The 22,219-nt window shown below is 44.7% G+C and overlaps 1 protein-coding gene across 4 annotated transcripts in view; it reads left to right on the top strand.

Moving 5' to 3' along the window:
* Positions 1–1,633: 1,633 nt before the first annotated feature.
* MELK (maternal embryonic leucine zipper kinase) overlaps positions 1,634–22,219 on the top strand; it is a 73,654-nt gene continuing 53,068 nt past the window's right edge. For 2 of the 4 annotated variants that reach the window (XM_068113886.2, XM_068113890.2), the window contains exons 1-12: positions 2,684–2,754; positions 4,951–5,019; positions 9,181–9,266; positions 14,370–14,486; positions 14,581–14,724; positions 14,966–15,034; positions 15,972–16,064; positions 16,238–16,336; positions 16,730–16,798; positions 19,283–19,381; positions 19,704–19,790; positions 21,231–21,380. In XM_068113886.2, coding sequence (XP_067969987.2) covers positions 4,956–5,019; positions 9,181–9,266; positions 14,370–14,486; positions 14,581–14,724; positions 14,966–15,034; positions 15,972–16,064; positions 16,238–16,336; positions 16,730–16,798; positions 19,283–19,381; positions 19,704–19,790; positions 21,231–21,380 — 1,077 coding nt within the window. In that variant the 5' untranslated portion in view covers positions 2,684–2,754; positions 4,951–4,955. Of the gene's footprint in view, positions 1,657–2,683; positions 2,755–4,950; positions 5,020–9,180; positions 9,267–14,369; positions 14,487–14,580; positions 14,725–14,965; positions 15,035–15,971; positions 16,065–16,237; positions 16,337–16,729; positions 16,799–19,282; positions 19,382–19,703; positions 19,791–21,230; positions 21,381–22,219 lie in introns of those variants that run through there. The other 2 variants (XM_068113889.2, XM_068113888.2) reach the window with 2 other exon arrangements.

Raw genomic sequence — 22,219 nt, 5'->3', positions numbered from 1 at the left:
ATAAAAACATTTTTTCTGTTGTAATTTTTAAATAAAAACATTTTAACCTTTGTAATTTTTAAATAAAAACATTTTAACTGTTGTAAATTTTAAATAAAAACATTTGAACCTTTGTAATTTTTTAGTAAAAATATTTTAACCCTTGTAATTTTTAAATAAAAACATTTGAGCCCTTCTTGTTTTCCTTAAATACTGTTATACCCTTATTTTTGAATTGAAATTTATTTTGGGGCGGCATGTCTCGAACCCCCAGCTTGGAGATTTCATAGCCCGAGGGGGTACAGCCGTACAGGTACCCCTGGTTAAGAACCTATGGACAAAACTAAAGTATCAAACAAGCCCGGCTACGCCGCTTAGACTTTTGGTCTTGTTACCCTGCGCTCGCGAAGCGAAAAGTGGGGTTAAGCATTCAGGTGACTCCGTGTGCCGTGTGCTGTACATGTGCTGTAGGCTGTACGTGTGCCGTGTGCCGTGTGCTGTACGTGTGCCATGTGCCGTACGTGTGCCGTGTACTGTACGTGTGGCATGTGCCGTACGTGTGCCGTGTACTGTACGTGTGCCATGTGCCGTACGTGTGCCGTGTACTGTACATGTGCAGTTTGCCCGTCTGCATTTTAAAAATTCATTTTCTTGGCATCCGTTGGTCCGATTAACATGAAAATTTTACCATAGGAGGGCCTCCTCCTGTATAGTAGTTTAATGATTATTATGACGTCATAGGTCACATGGTACAGGCGCCATCTTGGAAAAACTTCGCACCTCGATATCCCTGAAACCACTCTATGGAATAAAATTGAGACCTGGCTCATTGCAAATTACTCCCCATGGGGAATAAGATATGTTAATGATTATGTCATCGGTGCCTTCGTTATGACATCATAATTCGACAAATACAACACTTATCCATCGATCATTATGATTTTTTTTCAGCAACTGTTGGTCTGATGGACACGAAATTTTCACCATAGGAGCGCCTCCTCCTTTAGAATATTTTAATGATAATCATGACGTCATAGGTCATGTGGTACAGGTGCCATCTTGGAAAAAACCAAAAAATGTTGCACCTCTATATCTCCAAAACTGCTGCATGGAAAAAATTGAAGCATGGCTCATTGTAAAGAACTCCATATGGGAAATAGGTGTTAACGATGACATCATTGGTGCCATAATTATGACGTCGTAATTCGACAGGGACAACACTTAGTCTGATCAGTTTGAAATGTATTGAGCGTGGTCTACTGGTCTATGCAACAATTATATTGGAGAATATAAATTTATGATGTCATCGCTCACGTGGTCTGGCAGCCATATTGGATCCCCCCCAAAAAATGTTCAAAAACAAAAGAGTTGGCTTGCAACAAGTTGACTGCGTACGTGACTGCGTACACGGCACACGGTGACTAAGTATTCTTTGAATACCATCTAGTTTGTTAAAGAGACACTTTCGTCTTCTTGTTTATCCGCTAGCACCACCTCCAGATGATAATCTGCATTACTAAGAACATTCGGATATTGTATCGAATAATAGTAAAAGTAGGGCTGGTAGGATAGCCGAGAGGTATGCACACGGCAGCACACTCAATATTGAAGCTGCCTTGCCTGGGTTCGAACCTCGACACAGCTATCAACTTTCACCTGAAGACGCTGCATCATGGAGTACGCCATACCTTGTCGAGGATACTCAGTTGGGTGTGTCGTCCACCTGGATTCGCTTTTTGAACGCTGTTTTGTTTGTACTGCCAGATACCTTTCCGGGTAGACCATTGCATGCATTAATTGACCTGAGTGACAATGACCTTGATACACTAAGCCAGTCCTTTGGTGTGACGTGAACGTTCAAATTAGGATATCGAACACGCAACCAAGATCGGGAAGGATATTCAAGGGGGCGATGGGTATGATGAACTCGAGGGGAATATTAGTTATTACTCCTTCCCCCATTACTCTTACGAGGTGTTCAAAATGTTCTACGAACGAGATACCCACAACAGAGGGATTTCAGTACCGATGATGCAGTGCGCGGGCGCCATATTGGTTGGCAAGCTAAACAAACGACAAAAGGTAAACAAAGACTGAACATGGCCAAATAACCCTCCATGCTCTTGCTGCCAAGGAAGTAAATAAATACAACCAACATGGCGGCGCGCACGGCATTATGGGATAACTCTGAAAACCCTCTCGTTTAAGCACTCTTGTCTCTAAGACATATCAAAATTAATTAATAAAGTAAAATTACAACCCAACATATAAATAAAAATGCATTTCCTGGTCCTCTTAATTAGAATTTTTAAAATATAAATCAATTGACAAACATTAATGATTTTGTCGGTATAACTTTTGAACGTCCTTCGTTTTAGCAATAAACGTATATTTGACCTCTTAGAAAGCGATATAAAATAGAAACTCCGCTTCCAAGTTCCAAACAAGCTTGTGGTAAATGCGAACTGCCTTGCACTTGCAGTGAGTGACACGTTTCGCCCTCTCCCGCTTTTTATTTGGTAATCCCCATAACGAAAGGTGCTTCTCTTTTTAAAATTTAAATAATTTTATTTTCAAATTCGCCCTTACTGTCTTCTGCCAGCTGTTATTTTCAATATTCTTCTTCAGTGATAAATTTAGTGTCCCAAAAACAACTACTTACTACAACGGGCTTATCACATTTCCGCGCTGATTGGTCAGTCGCGTGGGCCCTGATTGGGCCATTTGAGCTCGCCGGATTTGAATCTTTCGTGTGCATTTCCGCAAAGGTCGGTGGTGAGTTACGGAACCTGGCTATTTACTTGTTAATGTCTTGGAAAATATCAATAACAACACCCTAGGCCCTGCCTCTTAGCATGTTATTCATTCAGATGTTTAAATGCTTTCATTTGTTCCTTGTTCAGCGTCCAACGATCCCCTCTAGTTTCGTCCTCTCGTCCAGATTTCCATTCACACCCAACCTCCCCACCGCGTCCCCACCCCCCTAGCCCTCCTCCCCACCCCCTAGCCCTCCTCCCCACCCCCCTAGCCCTCCTCCCCACCGCTCCCCCACCCCCCTAGCCCTCCTCCCCACCGCTCCCCCACCCCCCTAGCCCTGCTCCCCCACCCCCCTAGCCCTCCTCCCCACCCCCCTAGCCCTCCTCCCCACCCCCCTAGCCCTCCTCCCCAGCCCGCCCCCAACCCCTCCAATCCTCCCAACCACTCCAATCCTCCCAACCCCTCCAATCCCCCCAACCCCTCCAAACCCCCCAACCCCTCCAAACCCCCCAACCCCTCCGATCCTCCAACCCCTCCGATCCCCCCAACCCCCCAACCCCTCCAATCCCCCAACCCCTCCGACCCTCAACCCCTCCGACCCCCAACCCCTCCGACCCCCAACCCCTCCGACCCCCAACCCCTCCGACCCCCAACCCCTCCGACCCCCAACCCCTCCGACCCCCAACCCCTCAGACCCCCAACCCCTCCGACCCCCAACCCCTCCGACCCCCAACCCCTCCGACCCCCAACCCCTCCGACCCCCCAACCCCTCCGACCCCCAACCCCTCCGACCCCCCAACCCCTCCGACCCCCCAACCCCTCCGACCCCCCAACCCCTCCGACCCCCCAACCCCTCCGACCCCCAACCCCTCCGACCCCCCAACCCCTCCGACCCCCCAACCCCTCTGACCCCCCAACCCCTCCGACCCCCCAACCCCTCCGCCCCCCAACCCCTCCGCCCCCCAACCCCTCCGATCCCCCCGACCCCTCCGATCCCCCCGACCCCTCCGATCCCCCCGATCCCCCCGATCCCCCCAACCTCTCCGATCCCCCCAACCTCTCCGATCCCCCCAACCTCTCCGATCCCCCCAACCTCTCCGATCCCCCCAACCTCTCCGATCCCCCCAACCTCTCCGATCCCCCCAACCTCTCCGATCCCCCCAACCTCTCCGATCCCCCCAACCTCTCCGATCCCCCCAACCTCTCCGATCCCCCCAACCTCTCCGATCCCCCCATCCTCTCCGATCCCCCCATCCTCTCCGATCCCCCCAACCTCTCCGATCCCCCCAACCTCTCCGATCCCCCCAACCTCTCCGATCCCCCCAACCTCTCCGATCCCCCCAACCTCTCCGATCCCCCCAACCTCTCCGATCCCCCCATCCTCTCCGATCCCCCCATCCTCTCCGATCCCCCCATCCTCTCCGATCCCCCCAACCTCTCCGATCCCCCAAACCTCAGATCCCCCCAACCCCTCCGATCCCCCCAACCCCTCCGATCCCCCCAACCCCTCCGATCCCCCCAACCCCTCCGATCCCCCCAACCCCTCCGATCCCCCAACCCCTCCGATCCCCCAACCCCTCCGATCCCCCCCAACCCCTCCGATCCCCCCTACCCCCCAACCCCTCCGATCCCCCAACCCCTCCGATCCCCCAACCCCTCCGATCCCCCAACCCCTCCGATCCCCCAACCCCTCCCATCCCCCAACCCCTCTGATCCCCCCAAACCCACGCACTCCCCAAACCCCAACCCTAACCCCACCCCCTCCCACTCCCACTCCCACTCCCACTCCCACTCCCACCCCCACCCCCACCCCCTCCCACTCCCACTCCCACCCCCTCCCACTCCCACCCCCTCCCACTCCCACTCCACCCCCACCCCCACCCCCTCCCACTCCCACTCCCACCCCCTCCCACTCCCACTCCCACCCCCACCCTCACCCCCTCCCACCCCACCCCACCCCACCCCCACCCCCCTCCAACTCCCCAATCCACTTTCAACCCCCACCCACCCCCCAACTCCCTCTGACCCCCCCCCCCCCCCAACTCCTCCCAACCCCCTCCCACCCCTATGGTTCTATTTCCTTGTATTTATCCTTGATGTTTTTTTCCTTCCCTGCCTTTTCCCCTGTTTCTCCGGAGTATTCTCTATTTCCAACCTGATTAACTGACCTGCACCTGACTATGATGTTGCTCTCTCCATTGGTTCCCTTCTTAGCTGAAATGGGGCTGGAGGACTATGAGGAACTTTTGAAGGACTATGACGTTTGGGAAACAATTGGGACGGGTGAGTGTTCTTATTTATTTATTTATTTGTATATAAAGTCAAGGCTCGTGGAAGAGCCAGAACAGAGTTTAGTGGAAAGGGGGCAAACACCAGCATCACCATAGAGGGACACAGCAGGGGGATAATTGGAAGAAGAATGAGAGCAAGGGAAAGAAGGTGTGCACAGGGAGTGAGCAAGCTGGATACGAGCTCAAACACAGCAAGAAGAGGAAGGATAAACTTGGGATGAAACAAATGAAATAAAACAAACGAAAAGGTGGGTGAGAGAGAATGTGGAAAACACAATAACCTGCAAAGGATTGAGTGGGTTTTGATGGGGTTTATGGGGTAGATCATAATTGAAGATTGAGGTTGGCCTGAGGAGGTGGTGAACAGAAAAAGGGGAAACCTGGGATGGGAGAATGTGATTGAACAGACTGAGGAAGTTGGTTCCAAAGTGAGATCCCCATAACAATGCCCGGCGAGCATAATCGGCGTCAGGAAAATGAACCACATGTCCATACAGCTGCAGCTATCGCTCCTGGATTATATAGGTACAGGTAACACCTGTACCTGTAATACAGGTACAGGTAACAAACCCCCTTGACAATTCGGTGGGCGAGAGCTCGGACTTCATTCTCAAATCACATCACAAACATTTAAAAAAACATGCACACCCAGATTGAGCACACACTTGTGGTTCTCACAGAAACTGACTTCAGACAGCAGCAAAAAAATAGCATCACGAATATACAAACAGGACATTGGACCAGTCATTGACTATGCCAGCTCATCCTGGGCCTCCAGCCTATCAAACACACATATCAACACCCTAAAACTACACGAAACAAAGCCCTTAGCATCATCACTGGTTGCACATTGACAACACCCACCGAGCACCAGATTTTTAATCTTCACCAAAATAGAATTGATTCATCCTTGTCTCACACTCAACATCTCCAAGTTTCGGCCGAATCCATCCATAGCCTTTTCAGATATTGTGCTATATATATATCGATTTTGGCCCTATCTCCCAATGGTGAAGAATCACTTTAAAAATTCTCGTATCCGGATCGTCAACAAAATCTAACCTTTTCATCCTTGTCTCACACCCAACCTCTCCACCAAATTTCTTCCAAATCTGTCCACAACTTTTTGAGATATTCTGTTCACAGACAAACGGACAGGGGTGAAAACCTAACCTCCGTCCACCTTCGGTGGCGAAGATAATAAAGCTATGGATAATGGCAGTTTGTGACATAATAGGGTCCATGGATGATATGGGTATGTGGGCCATAATAGCAGCGTGTTCGATTAACGATGGTATTTCTGTTCAGAATGAGTCTGCGAGGTGAGACTATGTGCCTTACTTACTGAGTGCCGTTCTAATGACTTCTATCACCAATAGTACAGCGGATAAGCTCTCGTATTTTAACAAATTGTGCATTTTTTGAGAAAAGCATGAAATTTCTAGCATAGTTAGTATATACCATGAGGTTTATTTTCGGATGTGGAGGGAAGTCATATTTGACCTCTGAGGACCGTGAGAGGTCAAATCCAAAATGGCCACCAGTCCACCGGGTCTAATGTTCAAACGTGCTTATAGGTGTCATTTCCAACTAAATTGGGGATGCCCATTCATTTGGTGATACTTTTGAGATCGCCAGAACTCAAGGACATGCATTTAGGTCACGGTCAAAGTCAAATTACGTTAAATATCTATTTTTATGATACTGCAGTTGGAACTGCTATTGGAAAAAGTTCATTTGAACTTTTAAAACTTTATTTTTTCAGGTACAGGGATAGGTACAGAACACCCAAAGACCAGAAATGATGAAAAAAAATGTGTTTACACTGCAAGGAATGATGCAATAACCTCTGAAAAAATAACTGTAGTTAACCAAGTATATCCACCAAAGCTTACATTAATTCAAGTGCAATGATGAAAATTGGTAATGATCTAAATCTAACAGTCTCCAGAACAGAAGCACAGTGCAGTGCACTTGAATGCAGCTTTGGCACACTTGCAGCGTCCAGTGCACTTGAATGCAGCTTTGGCACACTTGCAGCGTCCAGTGCACCCTTTCTTGCAGCCACAGTCGATCAATTCATGGCACGATTTTGATGCTTCAGGAAGAGTGCTCCAAAGAGGCTGCCACCCAGTTGTCTCCTTTGTCCAGCCCCAGTCAGGTGGGTCTGGCATCTCTGGATCTATGACCAATGCCTGGTTACAACAGTTGGCCTGGTAGCAAGTGCGCTTGATGTGCTGCTTGAGTGTTGCCTGGGTTGGAGGAATGTTCTCTAGAGTTCTACACTTCTGTGTGAAGAGCTGTTTCCTGGCATCATTCACTTCCGTGCTCTCACTGGTTCGGTCGTACATCAGCACCACAAATCACTCTAGCAGTAACATTGAGCCTTCACTGACCTCACTTGGCATGCCTAGGAGTTCATTGAAAGCATCATTCACCTCTGGGCATCCCCAATTTAGTTGGAAATGACACCTATAATGTTTTTCTACACTATTTGGTTCCAAAATTAAGCGCGTTTGAACATTAGACTCGGTGGACTGGCGGCCATTTTGGATTTGACCTCACGGTTCTCAGAGGTCAAATCTGACTTCCCTCCACATCTGAAAATAAATCTTATGGTATGCACTAACTATGTTAAAAATTTCATGCTTTTCTCGTAAAATGCACAATTTTGTGTATCTGCTGCACTACAAAGGTGGATGGAGGTTATGTTTTCACCCTGTTTGTTTGTTACTTGGCAAAGTTTTTTAAAAGTTTTTTTTGCAAGTATGTTGATCACTCGTGTGTGTGTGTGTGTGTGTGTGTGTGTGTGTGTGTGTGTGTGTGTGTGTGTGTGTGTGTGTGTGTGTGTGTGTGTGTGTGTGTGTGTGTGTGTGTGTGTGTGTGTGTGTGTGCGTGTTCGTGGTCCGACCAAATGATAGAGTTTGCGCTTTCTAAGCGTGCTGATTGGTCCGCGCAAGCCACTACTCATGGTCTGACAAAATCCCATATATTTTTGAGGTCAAAAGGTCAACATAGGCCAATGGGCAACCACTTTTTTCAAATTTCTAAAATCCTTAATTTTAATCCGATTGACTTGAAATTTGAAAAGGATTTACATATCGGCAAACTGAATTCAACCACCATCTATTTTTGAGATCAGCATAGGCCAAAAGGTCAACATAGGCCAAAGGTCAACCACTTTTTTTTCGAATTTCTAAAAGCCTCAATTTTCATCCGATTGGCTTAAAATTTGAATAGGATTTACATATCAGCGAACTTAATTCAATCACCAACTATTTTTAAGATCACAATAGGCCAAAAGGTCAACATGGGCCAAAGGTCAACCACCTTTTTTTCAAATTTCTAAAATCCTCAATTTTCATCGTATTCACTTGAAATTTGAATAGGATTTTCATATCAGCAAACTGAATTCAACCACTAATTATTTGTGAGGTCAAAAGGATGCTCTACTGAGTGCCATTCTGCTTTGTTCACTTGTGCCAAGTGTCGCTCTGAGTGATTTTTCATCTGTCTGTTTATTTGTCTGTCTGTGAACAAGATATCTCAAAAAGTTGTGGACGGATTTGGACGAAATTTGGCAGAGAGGTAGCTTATGTGACAAGGCCGAAATGCTTAGATTTTGGTGAAGATCCAGATCCGGATCCGGATCTGGCTAGTAGAATTTTAAAAGTGCTTCTTCACCATTGGGAGATAGGGCCAAAACTGACATGTAGCTGGATGTCTCAAAAGGTTATGGAGGGATTTGGACGAAACTTGGTGGACAGGTTGTGTGTTTGACAAGGACTAATTGATTCGATTTTGGTGAAGATCTGAATATGGATTCGGATATGAGAGTTATTTATTTTTTAAGTGATTCTTTACCATTGAGAGATCGGGCGAAAAGCGACATATAACATGATATTTAAAAAATGTTATGGATGAGTTACGACTAAACTTGGTGGAGGAGTTGGTTAGGTGGCAAGAACAAGCCGATTCGATTTTGATTCAGGCCCAAATCCAGATCCGGCCTATCAGTGGGATGCAAAACAAACTGTTCGGTCTGGCGGAGGTATGCGCTCTTTCGAGTGCCGTTCTAGTTTATCTTCTAGTTTTGTTAGTTTCCTCTTTGGAACATGCGTATTAACTTGTGCTTTTGTCGGTGCTTCTGCAGGTGGCTTTGCCAAAGTAAAGCTGGCACAGCACAAGCTGACAGGAGAAAAAGTTGCTGTGAAGATCATGGAAAAAGAAGAACTTGGGGTGAAGACATAGTAACAAACAGTTTGATGACATCTACGTCGTGCATTCACCCCCCCCTTCCCTCCCACCCCTTACCCATTGAAAGTTAGTTTGCTGATTTCATCGGCCTCAGCCGACATTTAGGAATAGTTTTATTTATTTATTAGTTTTTCATTTTGGTGATTAAAGTTAATGTAGGAGCTTATACACATCAATGTGCTTTACATTAATTTAAAATGCATTAGAAAACTCAAGAGTTCATAGAACACCTTACCCTACGTAGTCTTGAGAAAAAGGACATGGGAAGGGTCTTTTCAACATTTGCTTCGCATGATCCATATTAGCATGATCCGAAATGTCATCAAACATGATCCGAGCATGATCATGATCATGAGAAGTTTCCGAGCATTATCCATATTAGCTTTGTTCATGAGCTTTGAATAACAGGCGCGATGGTAACCATACAAAGCCGATTAGTCACACCGTCAGGTATCGGAGCAGTGCGTCGCCACGTACACTTTCCGCCAGTATTCCAGGGCCTCCATCTGGCCATCCCCCAGGCAAATGTCTGGCCCATTCCCATATCCTCAAGATATCACTCACCCTGCTGCAACCACAATGCACGTGATCAGCCCGTTGGCCTCCTCCACTTACAAGGCTCTCTCTCTAAGAGAATCTGGTGAGCAGGATCAGCGTCAGGAAAACGTGTCCATAGCGCTGCAGCTGATGCTCACATATTATACAGGTAACAAATCCCATCTGAGTTTCTCTGAGCAAACACTCGTTAGAGACAAAGTCCAACCAGTGATAGCCAAATATTTACCAAAGGCTTCGTATGGTTACCATTGTGCCTGTTATTTATTCAAAGTTGAACAAATCTAATATGAATCATGCTCAAACCTTTGTCTCAGACCCTTGGTCAGAGTCCAGGTTTCACCTCCATAGAGTGAGACTGGAAGCACCAAGGATTTAAAGACTCAGACTTTCGTCCTCCCGCCTAGGTAGCGACAGGACCACATCCCATAGTCCAGTGAACCCATGACTCCTCAGGCCTGACCCAGACATCTATTCTATTGACGTCTAGCTTACATCATGCGGAGATATGAATGCCACTGCCAAGGTAAGTGGATCTATCTGTGACCACGCCACACAAATACAGACAGGATAGCAACATCCAATATGTCATTGAAAGCCTGGATCTTAGTCTTGACCCAGGAGACCCATAATCTCAGTGGCTAAGACTACTCATGTCAGGCTTTGAGGGCCCCCATAAGGATATCCAGATTCTCTGCAAAAATGACTGCATAATCTGCGAAATCAACATCAGAGATCTTGACACACCCAAATGATGCACCACAGCTAGATCTCTTCAACATCCTCCCTATGATCCAGTCCATACAAGTGTTGAAAAGTGTGGGGGCCAATACTCACCCCCTGATGACCTTCAGTGGCAACTGGAAATAAGTTAGAGATGGCGCCACCACACCTACAGCACTATCAGCACCAGAGCATTGTTCAGATATCGGATTGATCAGCTTTGGTGACCTCTATGAAGATTGAGGATCCTCCAGAGGGTATAAAAATTTAATGAGTTGCCCGCTTTACGGAGATCAATATAGGCTGCAAGCAGTCCCTGCTGAAACTCTTGCCTTTATTCAGTGAGGACCCGAAGAGTAAGGATACAGAAAATTGTCTACCTCTATGGTCTAATGCCAGACTGCTCTGGGCACCTGTGCTCGAGCAGATGGTGGCGAACTCTATCAAGAATTATTCGATCAAAGACCTTATCCGGCACTGAGAGCATCATCGTCCCCGAAAGTTGTTGCAGTCCTGTCGATCATGCTTCTCTTTCTAGATAGGAACAAACAAGGCCCCTCTTCCAGTCAGTTGGAATGATGCTTGTGTTCTAAATAGTACACAGAATTGCATGCAACAACACGAGTGCAGCATTTCCACCATTCTTGAGAAGTTCAGCATGGATGCCACTGATCCCAGCAGCTTTTCCCCTTTCAACTGAATCACCCCAGCCTGTGTTTCCACAAAACCCAGACAGACTTCATGGTTTTATTTTAAAATGTTAAATTTCCTTCTCCTGTGTTGTATTCTCTCTTCTATTACAACTTGCTCTTCTTCCTTTTCAAAAGGCTGTTTTCAAATCTCTCAATCACTCCGATTCAAAAAATTAAATCTCTTACAGTTCTTCCTTTCTCCAAAGTCTTAACTCTCTTTCATATCACCCCTCCTCTGACATTTTGAAATGTATCTCTGACCTAAAAATCTCAAGAACCCCAGTTTGCATTTGATATTTGTATTTCATGAATCATTCCTTTTGTACATCTTCAGTGTCATACTCTTCCCTGTCTGTTCCCTCCTCTACTTGTACTTGCCCTTATTCTACCAACCCTATCTCTTACCAGTGTCCCACTCCATGCCCCCTACCTCTACTCCCTCCTACCCCCATTCCCTCACTACCTTCCCCTACCCCTCCCCTTCAAATCTCCCTCCTCACCCCTCCCCTTCAAAACTCGCTCCTCACCCCTCCCCTTCAAAACTCGCTCCTCACCCCTCCCCTTCAAAACTCGCCCCTCACCCCTCCCCTTCAAAACTCCTCCCTCACCCCTCCCCTTCAAAAATTCCTCCTCACCCATCCCCTTCAAAACTCACCCCTCACCTCTCACATTCAAAACACCTCCCTCACCCCTCCCCTTCAAAACTCCTCCCTCACCTCTCTCAGTCAAAACTCCTCTCTCACGCCTCCCCTTCAAATCTCCACTCTCACCCCCTCTCCTCAAAGTTTCCTCTTGATACCAGATGGCTGGGTATGGGTACCTCTTGCACCTACCATGGAACCTCAGCAAAGGACTTCTTTGACTTATTGGGACTGACACAATCTGTCAATTTCTCGACCCCAATCTCAATCAACAGAACATCATCTTTTCTGGACTTGATTATGACTAACTTCCCTGCAAATGTCTGCTGTTCTTCTTCTGCTCCAATTGGTTTCATCTGATCATATACTTGTTAAAGTGGACACCTCTCTGGCCGTACTCAGAGAGCCTCCTCAGCCCCGACTGGCATGGTCTTCAAGCAGCCATCAAACTTCTAGACTGGTCTCCCATTTATAGTCTGACATCAACTCATCCTGGAAATTCTTCGACAGAAATTTGCTCTCTCTCATGCACAGGCTTATCCCATCTCGGCCTCAGTTGTCATACACTTCTTCCCGTCCATGGTACACTGAAGCTTGTGGTGAGGCAGTTGCCCTGAAACAACTTGCCTTCGCCTCATGGAAGGCAAATCCAATGGAAGGTAATCGCAGTTCTTTTCACAAAGCTCGGAACAAGTGTGTGTCTACCCTCAGGAGAGCCAGGAAACGATATCTCTCTACTCTCAAGACTGAACTCTCAAACCTGTCTCCCCCCCCACCCTCCTCCAAATCCTGGTGTCGTCTGTCAAATCCGTTTCTGGTGTTTGTTCCCCCTCCATCCCCTCCGTTACCTCAAATGGCTACACAGCTAGCAGACACTGCATGTGAAAAGGCTGAATGCCTCAACTCTGTGTTTGCTTCAAAATATTGTGTCCCGAACCCATCCCTCTCTGTACCCATCTTACCCATTCGTACCCAGATGACCCTGGACTCTGTGTCCTTCTCTCCCGACAAGGTGGAGAAGTTTCTGTCAAACCTCGACTACAATTCTGCAACTGGACCAGACTGCATCAGCTCACGAGTCCTAAAATCCTGCTCTGCTTCTCTATCTTGCCCTCTCTCTGTTCTCTTCACCCTCTCTTTTGCTCAAGGTCATCTGCGTAAAGCTTGGAAAATAGCCAACATTACCACTTTACACAAAATGGTGCAAAAACAGATCCTTGCAACTACAGACGAATCAGCTTGCTCCCAATCATCAATCATCAGTCAGGTCATGGAATCCATAATCGCTTCTGACATTAAATCCTTCCTCTTCTCCAATGGCTTTATCTCAGATCAGCAATTTGGATTCAGACCAGGTCACTCTACTCTGGACATGCTGCTTCTGCTGTCTCAACAATGGATGGAGGTCCTCAATGCCAAACAGGAAATTAGAGCAAGGGAGCTTGACATATCACGTGCCTTCGATTATGGTCTGGCACCCCACCCTGCTCACCAAACTCTCCTCCTATAGTATCCATGGAAACCTCCACGCATGGCTCGTGGACATCCTTTCCTGTCGTAGTCAATGTGGCTCTAAATGGAGTTCTCTCATCTCTTCCTGTCCAGGCTGGAGTTTCTCAAGGCAGTGTTCTTTGCCCTCTGCTTTTCCTAATCTTCATCAATGATCTTTCCAACTCTTGAAAATCCTATTTATCTGTTTGCTGATGACTACACCCCCTGCAACTCCATCTCTCGTCCCTTAGATCGGCAGGGAGCAGCCTCTTCACTCCCTGTACCCTTGGATACAATTACAAACTAGTCAAATATGTGGGACATGTCTTTCAATCCTGACAATTCTCACACTTTCACCTTGTTTCTCTGAAAGGACCCTCTGAAAAACCCTCCCATCTACTTTCTCAAAAATTCTCTCGAAGAAGTTCTGTCACTCAAGCTTTTGTATCTCACTATCTGCCATGATCTTTCCTGGGAAAACCACATTTCCAAGCTGGCCTCCAAACCCGTCGCCGACTGGGCATCCTCCGTCGTGTGAAGTCCTTTGGCACCTCAGAGCTCCTCACCACATACAAAGCTTTCATCCGCAGCTTGATGGAATACTGCTCTCCCCTCTGGGCTGGTGCTCCTGTCTCACACATAACTCGACTTCAGACTGTAGAAAACAAGGCTTTTAGAATCATTGGTATCTCCCATGATGAAGCTGAATCTGAGGGGCTTTCACTCACTGCAGGCATGTTGGCAGTCTTTCTATCTTCTACCTATGCTACACTGAATCATCTGTTTTGAAGAAGAATTTTTTCCTTTTTGAATCTTCTATTAATCTTCTATTTTGTACTTGTACCTGTGTCCTATATTTACCGTAATCATTGTACGTGATGCATTATTGTTTATTCTTTGTATGTGCTTATAAAAGGCGTTCCTTTGCTCCTCTTCCACCTGATTATTGTGCGGAAACTGTAACCTTTCCATTTGCCTTCCAGGCGGACTTGCCACGAGTCCAGACTGAGATTGCTGCCATGAAGAACCTCAGTCACCAGCACGTGTGTACGTTGTATCAGGTCATAGAGACATCAAAGAGGATATTCATGGTGCTTGAGGTATGAAACACAAGAGGGTTGTATGCACCGTACAGTACAAAGGGTTTTTTTTTTCTTGCTTTCTTGAAAGTAATTTTGTGATTGTGTTTCGCAGTATTGCCCTGGTGGTGAGCTCTTCGACTACATCGTCTCTAAGGACCGTTTGGAAGAGAGTGAGGCAAGGGTGTTCTTCCGCCAAATTGTCTCTGCTGTTGCGTATGTCCACGGGCAGGGATTTGCTCATCGAGACCTCAAGCCAGTAAGTTTAATTTCTCCCTGCGACTCCTAGCTCGCTGCTTCTCCATTCCCTTCTACCACAGTCTGCATTTATCAACTTAAAACAGTGGCAACACAGCAAATGTCTCATGGCACGTTATTTTTTAATCAAATTTTGTCATGACATTTCTATTTGTGAGATTAACAGGGTTGAGGTACAGACCTGATGTTACCTTTATTATTAGTTTTTTTTTTTTTAATCTCTCCATTTTTTTTTCTGCTAGGAGAACCTTTTGATCGATGAAAACCACAACCTCAAGCTCATTGACTTTGGCCTTTGTGCCAAGCCAAAGGTATTGAATGAATGGGGATTTGGCAAAATGTAATCCAGACTATCTACAACGACTTCACTATGGAAGGGAATAGTTTTACCAACATAGAAGAGAGGATCAGTGTTCATTGCCCATCTGATGCAAATGTTGTCGTTTTTTTTTTTTTCCTCTTTTTATTTATTTAATTTTTTTTGAACAACTTGTTAAATTCTAGAAAATATGATGGTTGCTTTTAATTGGTTAGAAACGTGTCGATATTACACTGTCCACAGCCATAAGGATTGTCGATTCGACGTGATTTAAATTTATATGGATTTGCACACAAACTGACAGCTTGGCGAGCATGCAACGAGCCAAAAAGGCGAACCTGCCACACGTGGGGTTATAAGTTCCGATTATTTGTGCAAGGAAGCATTTTTACCTCCACCACCAAAGGTGAACGGATGTGTATTCACCCCTGTCTGTATGTGTTTTTGTGAGCATGATATCTCAAAAAGTAATCTGGATTCACATGAAACTTGTTGGACAGGTTGGATGTGTGACGAGGACGAAATTGATTCGATTTTGGTGAAGATCCAGAGCTGGTAGCCCAGATACGAGAATTTTTAAAGTGATTCCTCACTATTGAGAGAATGGGCCAAAAACGATATTTCAAAAAGTTGTGAGATGGGTTATGACAAAACTAGGTGGATGAGTTGGTTATATGACAATAACAAGCTGATTAGATCTTGGTTTTAGTTCCAGATGCAGATGCAGCCTATCGGTGGGATACAAAACGTAAACTATTCAGTCTGGTGGAGGTATGCGCTCTACCGAGTGCCGTTCTTGTGTATTACATGCTTTTTGTTACCGATCTAATATTGCAATTTATTCTGCAGTGAATGCATCTCGTTTAATTGGTTATTTTTGGTTTTGTTTTTTTGAAACATGACTTGCGGACCCCATTATGACCTGACAGGGTGGGTTGGAGTGCCGTTTGCAGACGTGCTGCGGAAGTCCCGCCTACGCCGCCCCAGAGCTCATTCGAGGGAAGGCTTACATTGGTTCGGAGGTGAGGATTCAGAACGGTTTCTGATGGAAAAATTGTTTTCTATATACCACACATTTCTTTTTCGCAAGTACATTGTTGTTTGAATGTTTTCTTGATTTTTTTTTTCCTGCTTCCCTCCATGGCTCAAATTCCAATTGGTTTATACCGTTGAGTGTATTTTCCTTGTTTTGCAGGCTGACTTGTGGAGCATGGGCGTTCTGCTGTATGCGCTCCTTTGTGGGTTTTTACCTTTTGACGATGAGAACGTGGTGGTTTTGTACAGGAAAATACAGGTACTTTCAGCCTGTCTAATGCATTATCACAATACAGTAAGGTACGGTCTTTTAATAGAGTTTTGAAGCTCATATAATTGCAGACCGAAGTAGTTTGCAGGCACAAGTAAAATGGGATGTTAATTACACAAAAATGATTTTTTTTAGGAGCAAATGATATAACATTAACATGGTTTTTCAAAGGGAAAAGTTACCGATGAAACAAGCGACACTTTACTACACCGACTAAAGAGGGCAGGGATAGTCATTTACACGCATTGAACATTGTTTTTATATTTATTTGCAATTATAAAACTTTTACTGATAAAAGTACGCTTTCATTGGTGCGCATGTACAAACAGAAGATTGTGTGGCTCATCAAATTAATTATAATGGCATTGTTTGTACTTTCAGCGTGGAAAATACGAGCTTCCATCATGGCTATCTTCGAGCAGCGTTCAACTGTTGAATCAGCTTCTGCAGGTATTCTTTACTCTCCTTGCACAATCCATCCAATTTCAAACGATTCAAGTTGACTCTACAGCAATGATTTTCAAACTGAATTGTTTGTCTGAGGCATTGCAACTAATTCCATACCACTACCACTATTACCACCACTACAACTTCTTTAATTGCCCAAATCATTGCTACATTGCTAATTTAATGCTAGGAGACGGGTCGCCAGCTTGACGTCCATCCGAGGGATGGTGCACCCTGTAATGCAGCGGCCCTGCCTGTGAAGCACTAATCTGACAGTTTATGGTAATCTAACCTGGAGTAGACTGTTCAAAGGTAAGTGAGGTACAGTTTGTACCAGCGATGCCACTTTTGCGACCTCAATTTTGTTTCCACAGTTAGCGGGAAAATTGAGGAAAAGTACTTCATTTAAAATAAAGGTTAATTGGGGTGGTGTTCAGGACTATTCCTGGACTTCAATAGCATTAAACTTTCGAGTTTTTTGTTGTTAAAATCACTATTTAATTAAAATTGAGGTAAAATTGAAGAAACACGGTGTGGGGTATCATGTTCTATGAACTCTGTAGCTGTTTTCTTTTTGTTTGTTTTTTGCTCCTTTTTTTTTTTTTTTTTTGAAGACATTCTAGGTTTATTGCCTTGGTATTTCTTATTTTTTTATTTTTGCTATGAGATGTGTTCAGAATATTCTACAAGTGAGATTGAATTTCTTTTCCAAAACCAACATTTTATTTTTCAATATAATGAAATTATTAATATTCAATTTTTCCTTTGATGAAGTATACATGTACATAATACCCCAGTTTGCACGAAGATTAAGTTCTGCACAGAGCACAACGTAAAGCACGTGTCGATGAGGATACATGGACCGGCGGACGCGCTAATTCTGGGGTTGACTCGCTACCACTGGGGACATAATAATGATTATATATTAGGCCGAAAAAAATATATTGCTGGTCTCTGGTCAGACCAAAGCTCCAGAATTTATGCGGTTTTTTTGGGGGGGGGGGGGTTGAAAAGCATAGATTGCACATATAAATGTGTTGTTTTTGTGTCCTCATGCCTTGCGGTCCTCCTCATCTGCTGTGGTGCCGTCCAGAGAGAAATTAAAGACAGCCAATGGGACAGGTCGGCCTTTTTGTAAATAATGAACACAAGCTCAAGTTATTTTAAAATGTATTTATTCTGAAAATCATTAAGTTCTTCAAGCATATTATTATAGACTGCAATTTCGTGTTCGAGATCGCCTCGCCGTACCGTCAAACATTCCAATGCGTCGATCGCATCAACACTGCGCATGCGCAAGTGGTCTAACAGGCCGATGGTCTCCCACGATCTCTTCTCCCAGTCCACCAGATTATCACAGACACTTGTAACTTCATGACAAACGAGATAGGATCCAGGCCTAACTAACGAGACCACCCGCAGCTCTCTCGGCCTCCTGGTTGCTTCACACGAACCCGACAAAGAACGTCTTCGTTTCAATAAATGACAATATCCAGCCGATTGGATTCATGACGGCACGGCACATAAAACTACTCATCTTTGGAACGGCTGGTTGGATTTGGACAAACTAAACGTAGTTTTGTAGGGGAGAACCGTGCGCGAACGTCGATACCAATGGCGACCCTCACAGACCCGTATTTCTCAGCCTTAACAGTAATAACCTGAAAACATTGATGTACACTCTTACACTAATTAATATTAGTAATTACTATGTCATCCACCTTAAAATTTTCTATTTCAGCTCTATGCTTGTGCTTTTTCTTGACACTTTGGGCTCAATTTGAGTACTAGCACTAGCTGCACATTTTTGTGTCAGAAGAGCACTATAAAATAAGCACATGATTCACTTCAAAATGTGTTATACAAATAATTAAAGTGTGGAGTCGATATGGTGGCACGCAGCGCAGGAAGACAACAATGTTACATATGTAATGCGAGTGCTGTCTGATTGAGAGAAGATGTGCTCAGAGACACATTCTCATTGGCTGCCAGTGATGTCAACACGGTCACGTTTCTGGGCGTCGCGGTGCATTTTAACATGTAACTTTTGACTTGGTTGATGGATTTTGTTATTTTTTTTTTTTAGGTAGTGAAAAATCGCACCCGTATCTGATGGAAACGGTTCAGTTTGACATCTTTAATATTAAATAGGCAAAACCTAGAAATCTAACATATCCCTTGAGAATTAACCTTTGGAACTAACCCTTTGAACTACCCTTTGGAATTACCTTTTAGAAACCATTATAATTATACACGGTGGATTAGAAAGGTTCTTTTTCTTCATTTTGACAGCCAGATGGACAGCCAGACCTCTATCCCTGCCCTACCTACACATCGTTTAACTGTCTTTTTCTGGGAGCTACCTAACATTCTTCTCTCCTTGTCCCGCTTTCCTGGTTCTTGGTCTCTTTTTCTCTGCTGTCCCCACAATTATCCAAACTGAGGTCAACATTCTCATATTTCTCCAATTTTGTTTTCCTGAAACAGGTGGAGCCAAAGCAGCGGATTTCCATCAAAGAATTGCTTGTCCACCCATGGCTGACTCAGGAATATGGCTGTGATGTGGAGTATCACAGCAAGTTCCCGGTAGGTGGTGACTGCAGTTTGTTTTTTTAAATATTTAAATTGCTCCAATTGCATTGCTGGGCCTCAAATCTTGCAGCATGTTTGTGGAGTCTGTAATGGAAGGTGATTTATTTTCATCCTCTTTTGGTCATTGTACTTGCAGTATTTATACAAAGGGTGAAGGTCTGGTGACTTTGTTTTTTCTATTCTCGGTTACCCACAATTCTATGATATGTGGATGTCACTTTGTGTTTGAAAGCAACCGTTATATTTCTCTTACCTAGCACTTGTCCACACATCCTGCCCTCAACCCCACATTCTTCTGGCATTCTCCTAACTTTAGCTGCACCACTTGGATCACCAGTGTATTGCCGAATTGACCACATGGTTTGGCGGTAATCACAAGACCATGTCGTGCCTTGTCTCTGAGGTAAGAATGATGACACCTGGTCGCAGCTGCATTTATATTCCGTGCATGGCATTTAACTGCCATTGTGCTTCTTGTAGCTTGAAGCACCTTTCAGACTCTTAAATTAAAAGTTTATCCATACCAGTTAATCTACAATATTTTATTTAAATATAAAGCTAATCCACTTGTCAAAATGGATAAAAAAATCGTACCCGTGTCCGAAGGAAGCGGTTCAGTTTGGTATTTTTAATATGAAATGGGCAAAGCAGATTTATAGTATGAAATGCACGTTTCAATATCATGGGTACTGTATACATAATGGGTATGCCTCTGAACATTTCATTGGTTATTGTACCACTATGAATCCAACTATGGTGACCATTTTTGCTAACATAATGAAGCACCTCTCTTGCTCCTCTTGCTGAGCAGCTTGCAAAGTGGAAGCATTGAAATTAACGGTACCCTTTAGAATTACCCATTAGAACCCTTTAGAATCACGCATTAGAACCCTTTAGAATCTCGCATTAGAACCCTTTAGAATCACGCATTAGAACCCTTTAGAATCACGCATTAGAACCCTTTATAATTACTCTTTAGAACCCTTTTGTAGCATATTTCAAAAAGTTGTGGATGGCATGACAAAACGAAGTGAATGAGTTGGTTAAGTGATAAGAACCAGCTGATTCGATTTTGCTTCAGGTCCGAATCCAGATCTGACATATCGGTGGGATACAAACCGTAAACTGTTCAGCCTGGCGGAGGTATGCGTTGTACCGAGTGCCGTTCTAGTTACGTGCTGCACCTCTTCTGATCCACGGCCTGTATATGTGTGATGTAGACCTTGGGCCCGATTAATGAATCTTGCCCTGCTCTATTATCCACTTACCCTGGATCTGGTAACGTATGCCAACTTTTCCTAAAGATAGATAAGTAGGTCTAATTGAACAATAGCACCTACTTTGTTTCGACTGCTTGTTGTACAGGGACAACTAAGCCAGGGAAAAAGTTGAGGCCTTTTCATGAGGGATATTTAAGAGAAATTCCATAAAGCTCGCAGTGTTAGTGTGAGGAATCTCAGAGGATATCCCGGAGACTCAATAGCTCAGTGGGCTGTCACCGTAAGTGATGTCCATGGGTTCAAGCCCCAGGTCCAGAGTCAGAAATTTTTCACACCAGCCCCACGCAGGCATCTACTTCCTGTTTGTTAAATAAAAATTTGTATAAAACATTTGGTTATGGTAGTTATGTATATTTTTGCCTCGGAGGATCTTGTGGAGAGTCTCAGAATTTCTAAAAGTATCTACACATAAAAGCTAAATCGATGCTAATGACATGAAATAATAAAATCGGGTCCACAATCACTTTTGAGAGAACACTCATCATTTGGTCTTTAATGCTTAATATCAAAGCCATAATAGTTGCTTCGTATTTTCCTCCATCCCTTATTTCTCTTTACTCGAGTGGAAGTATGACCACTTGACCGCCTGCTACTTGATATTGGTGGCCATGAAGGCATCCGGGCGACGACCTTGCCTTCTCTCTTCTACACAGTTGCTCAATGAGCGACATGATCGTTCGACCTCCATATCTCATGCTCTTACCGAAATCAAGGTGTGTGGTTTTAGGCCCAGAATGGTGCAGTTGCCTGTTCTTTTTGTTTAGTTGTTTTTTTTTCTCATCTCGTGATTGATGATGAAGATGAGGATTCTGATGTTTCGAGTTTTCTGAGTTATTTTTTTTATTTTTCAACCAATGTTTTGGATTGAAAGTTTTCTCAAATTGTCACCACCTAGGTTTTAGATGCACACCAGGCCTTGTCATCCTTTTTTTTCGTGTAATTGCCGATGATGCTTTGGCTCTGTGCCGCACTAAATTAGTGAAATGATTTAAAAGGCTTCAACAGGTGAAGTTGCTTTTTAATAACGTATGTGCAGGTAGTGGATAAAAAAAAATGGAAACACCTGGGTAAATGAGGGGCACCAGACAATGGCATTAATTAAGCAAACACCATCCCAGCATGCTTAGGGTAATGTGCAAAAATGCTGCACAGGCCTGGTTGCCTATAATTATGGCTATCATGGCTGCAATAGGAGACCCACCCTAATCCCCCCCAATGCCCCCATTCACAGAGCACGTGTGGTCACCCAATGGTTTGATGAGCATGATACTGGTGTTATACATGTCATGGCCTTCTCAGTCACCAGATCTGAACCTAATCGAGCATTTGTAGGATATTCTGGAATGACGCTTGAGGACAGCGATTTCAACCTCCATCAAACAGGTGTGAGTTGATTGACTTTCTCGTGGAAGGATGGTGCCGCATCCCTCCTGCAGAATTCCAGACGCTGTTAGACTCTATGCCATGATGCATATATGCCGTACTTGCTGCATATTGTGGCCCAACACCCCATTAAGTGACTTTACATTGGTGCTTCCATTTTTTTCGTCCA

This window comes from Myxine glutinosa, chromosome 4 (assembly GCF_964187855.1).
Source record: "Myxine glutinosa chromosome 4, kmMyxGlut1.1, whole genome shotgun sequence".
In the NCBI taxonomy this organism is placed as follows: domain Eukaryota; kingdom Metazoa; phylum Chordata; class Myxini; order Myxiniformes; family Myxinidae; genus Myxine; species Myxine glutinosa.
This window is presented reverse-complemented; position numbering and strand designations above follow the sequence as displayed.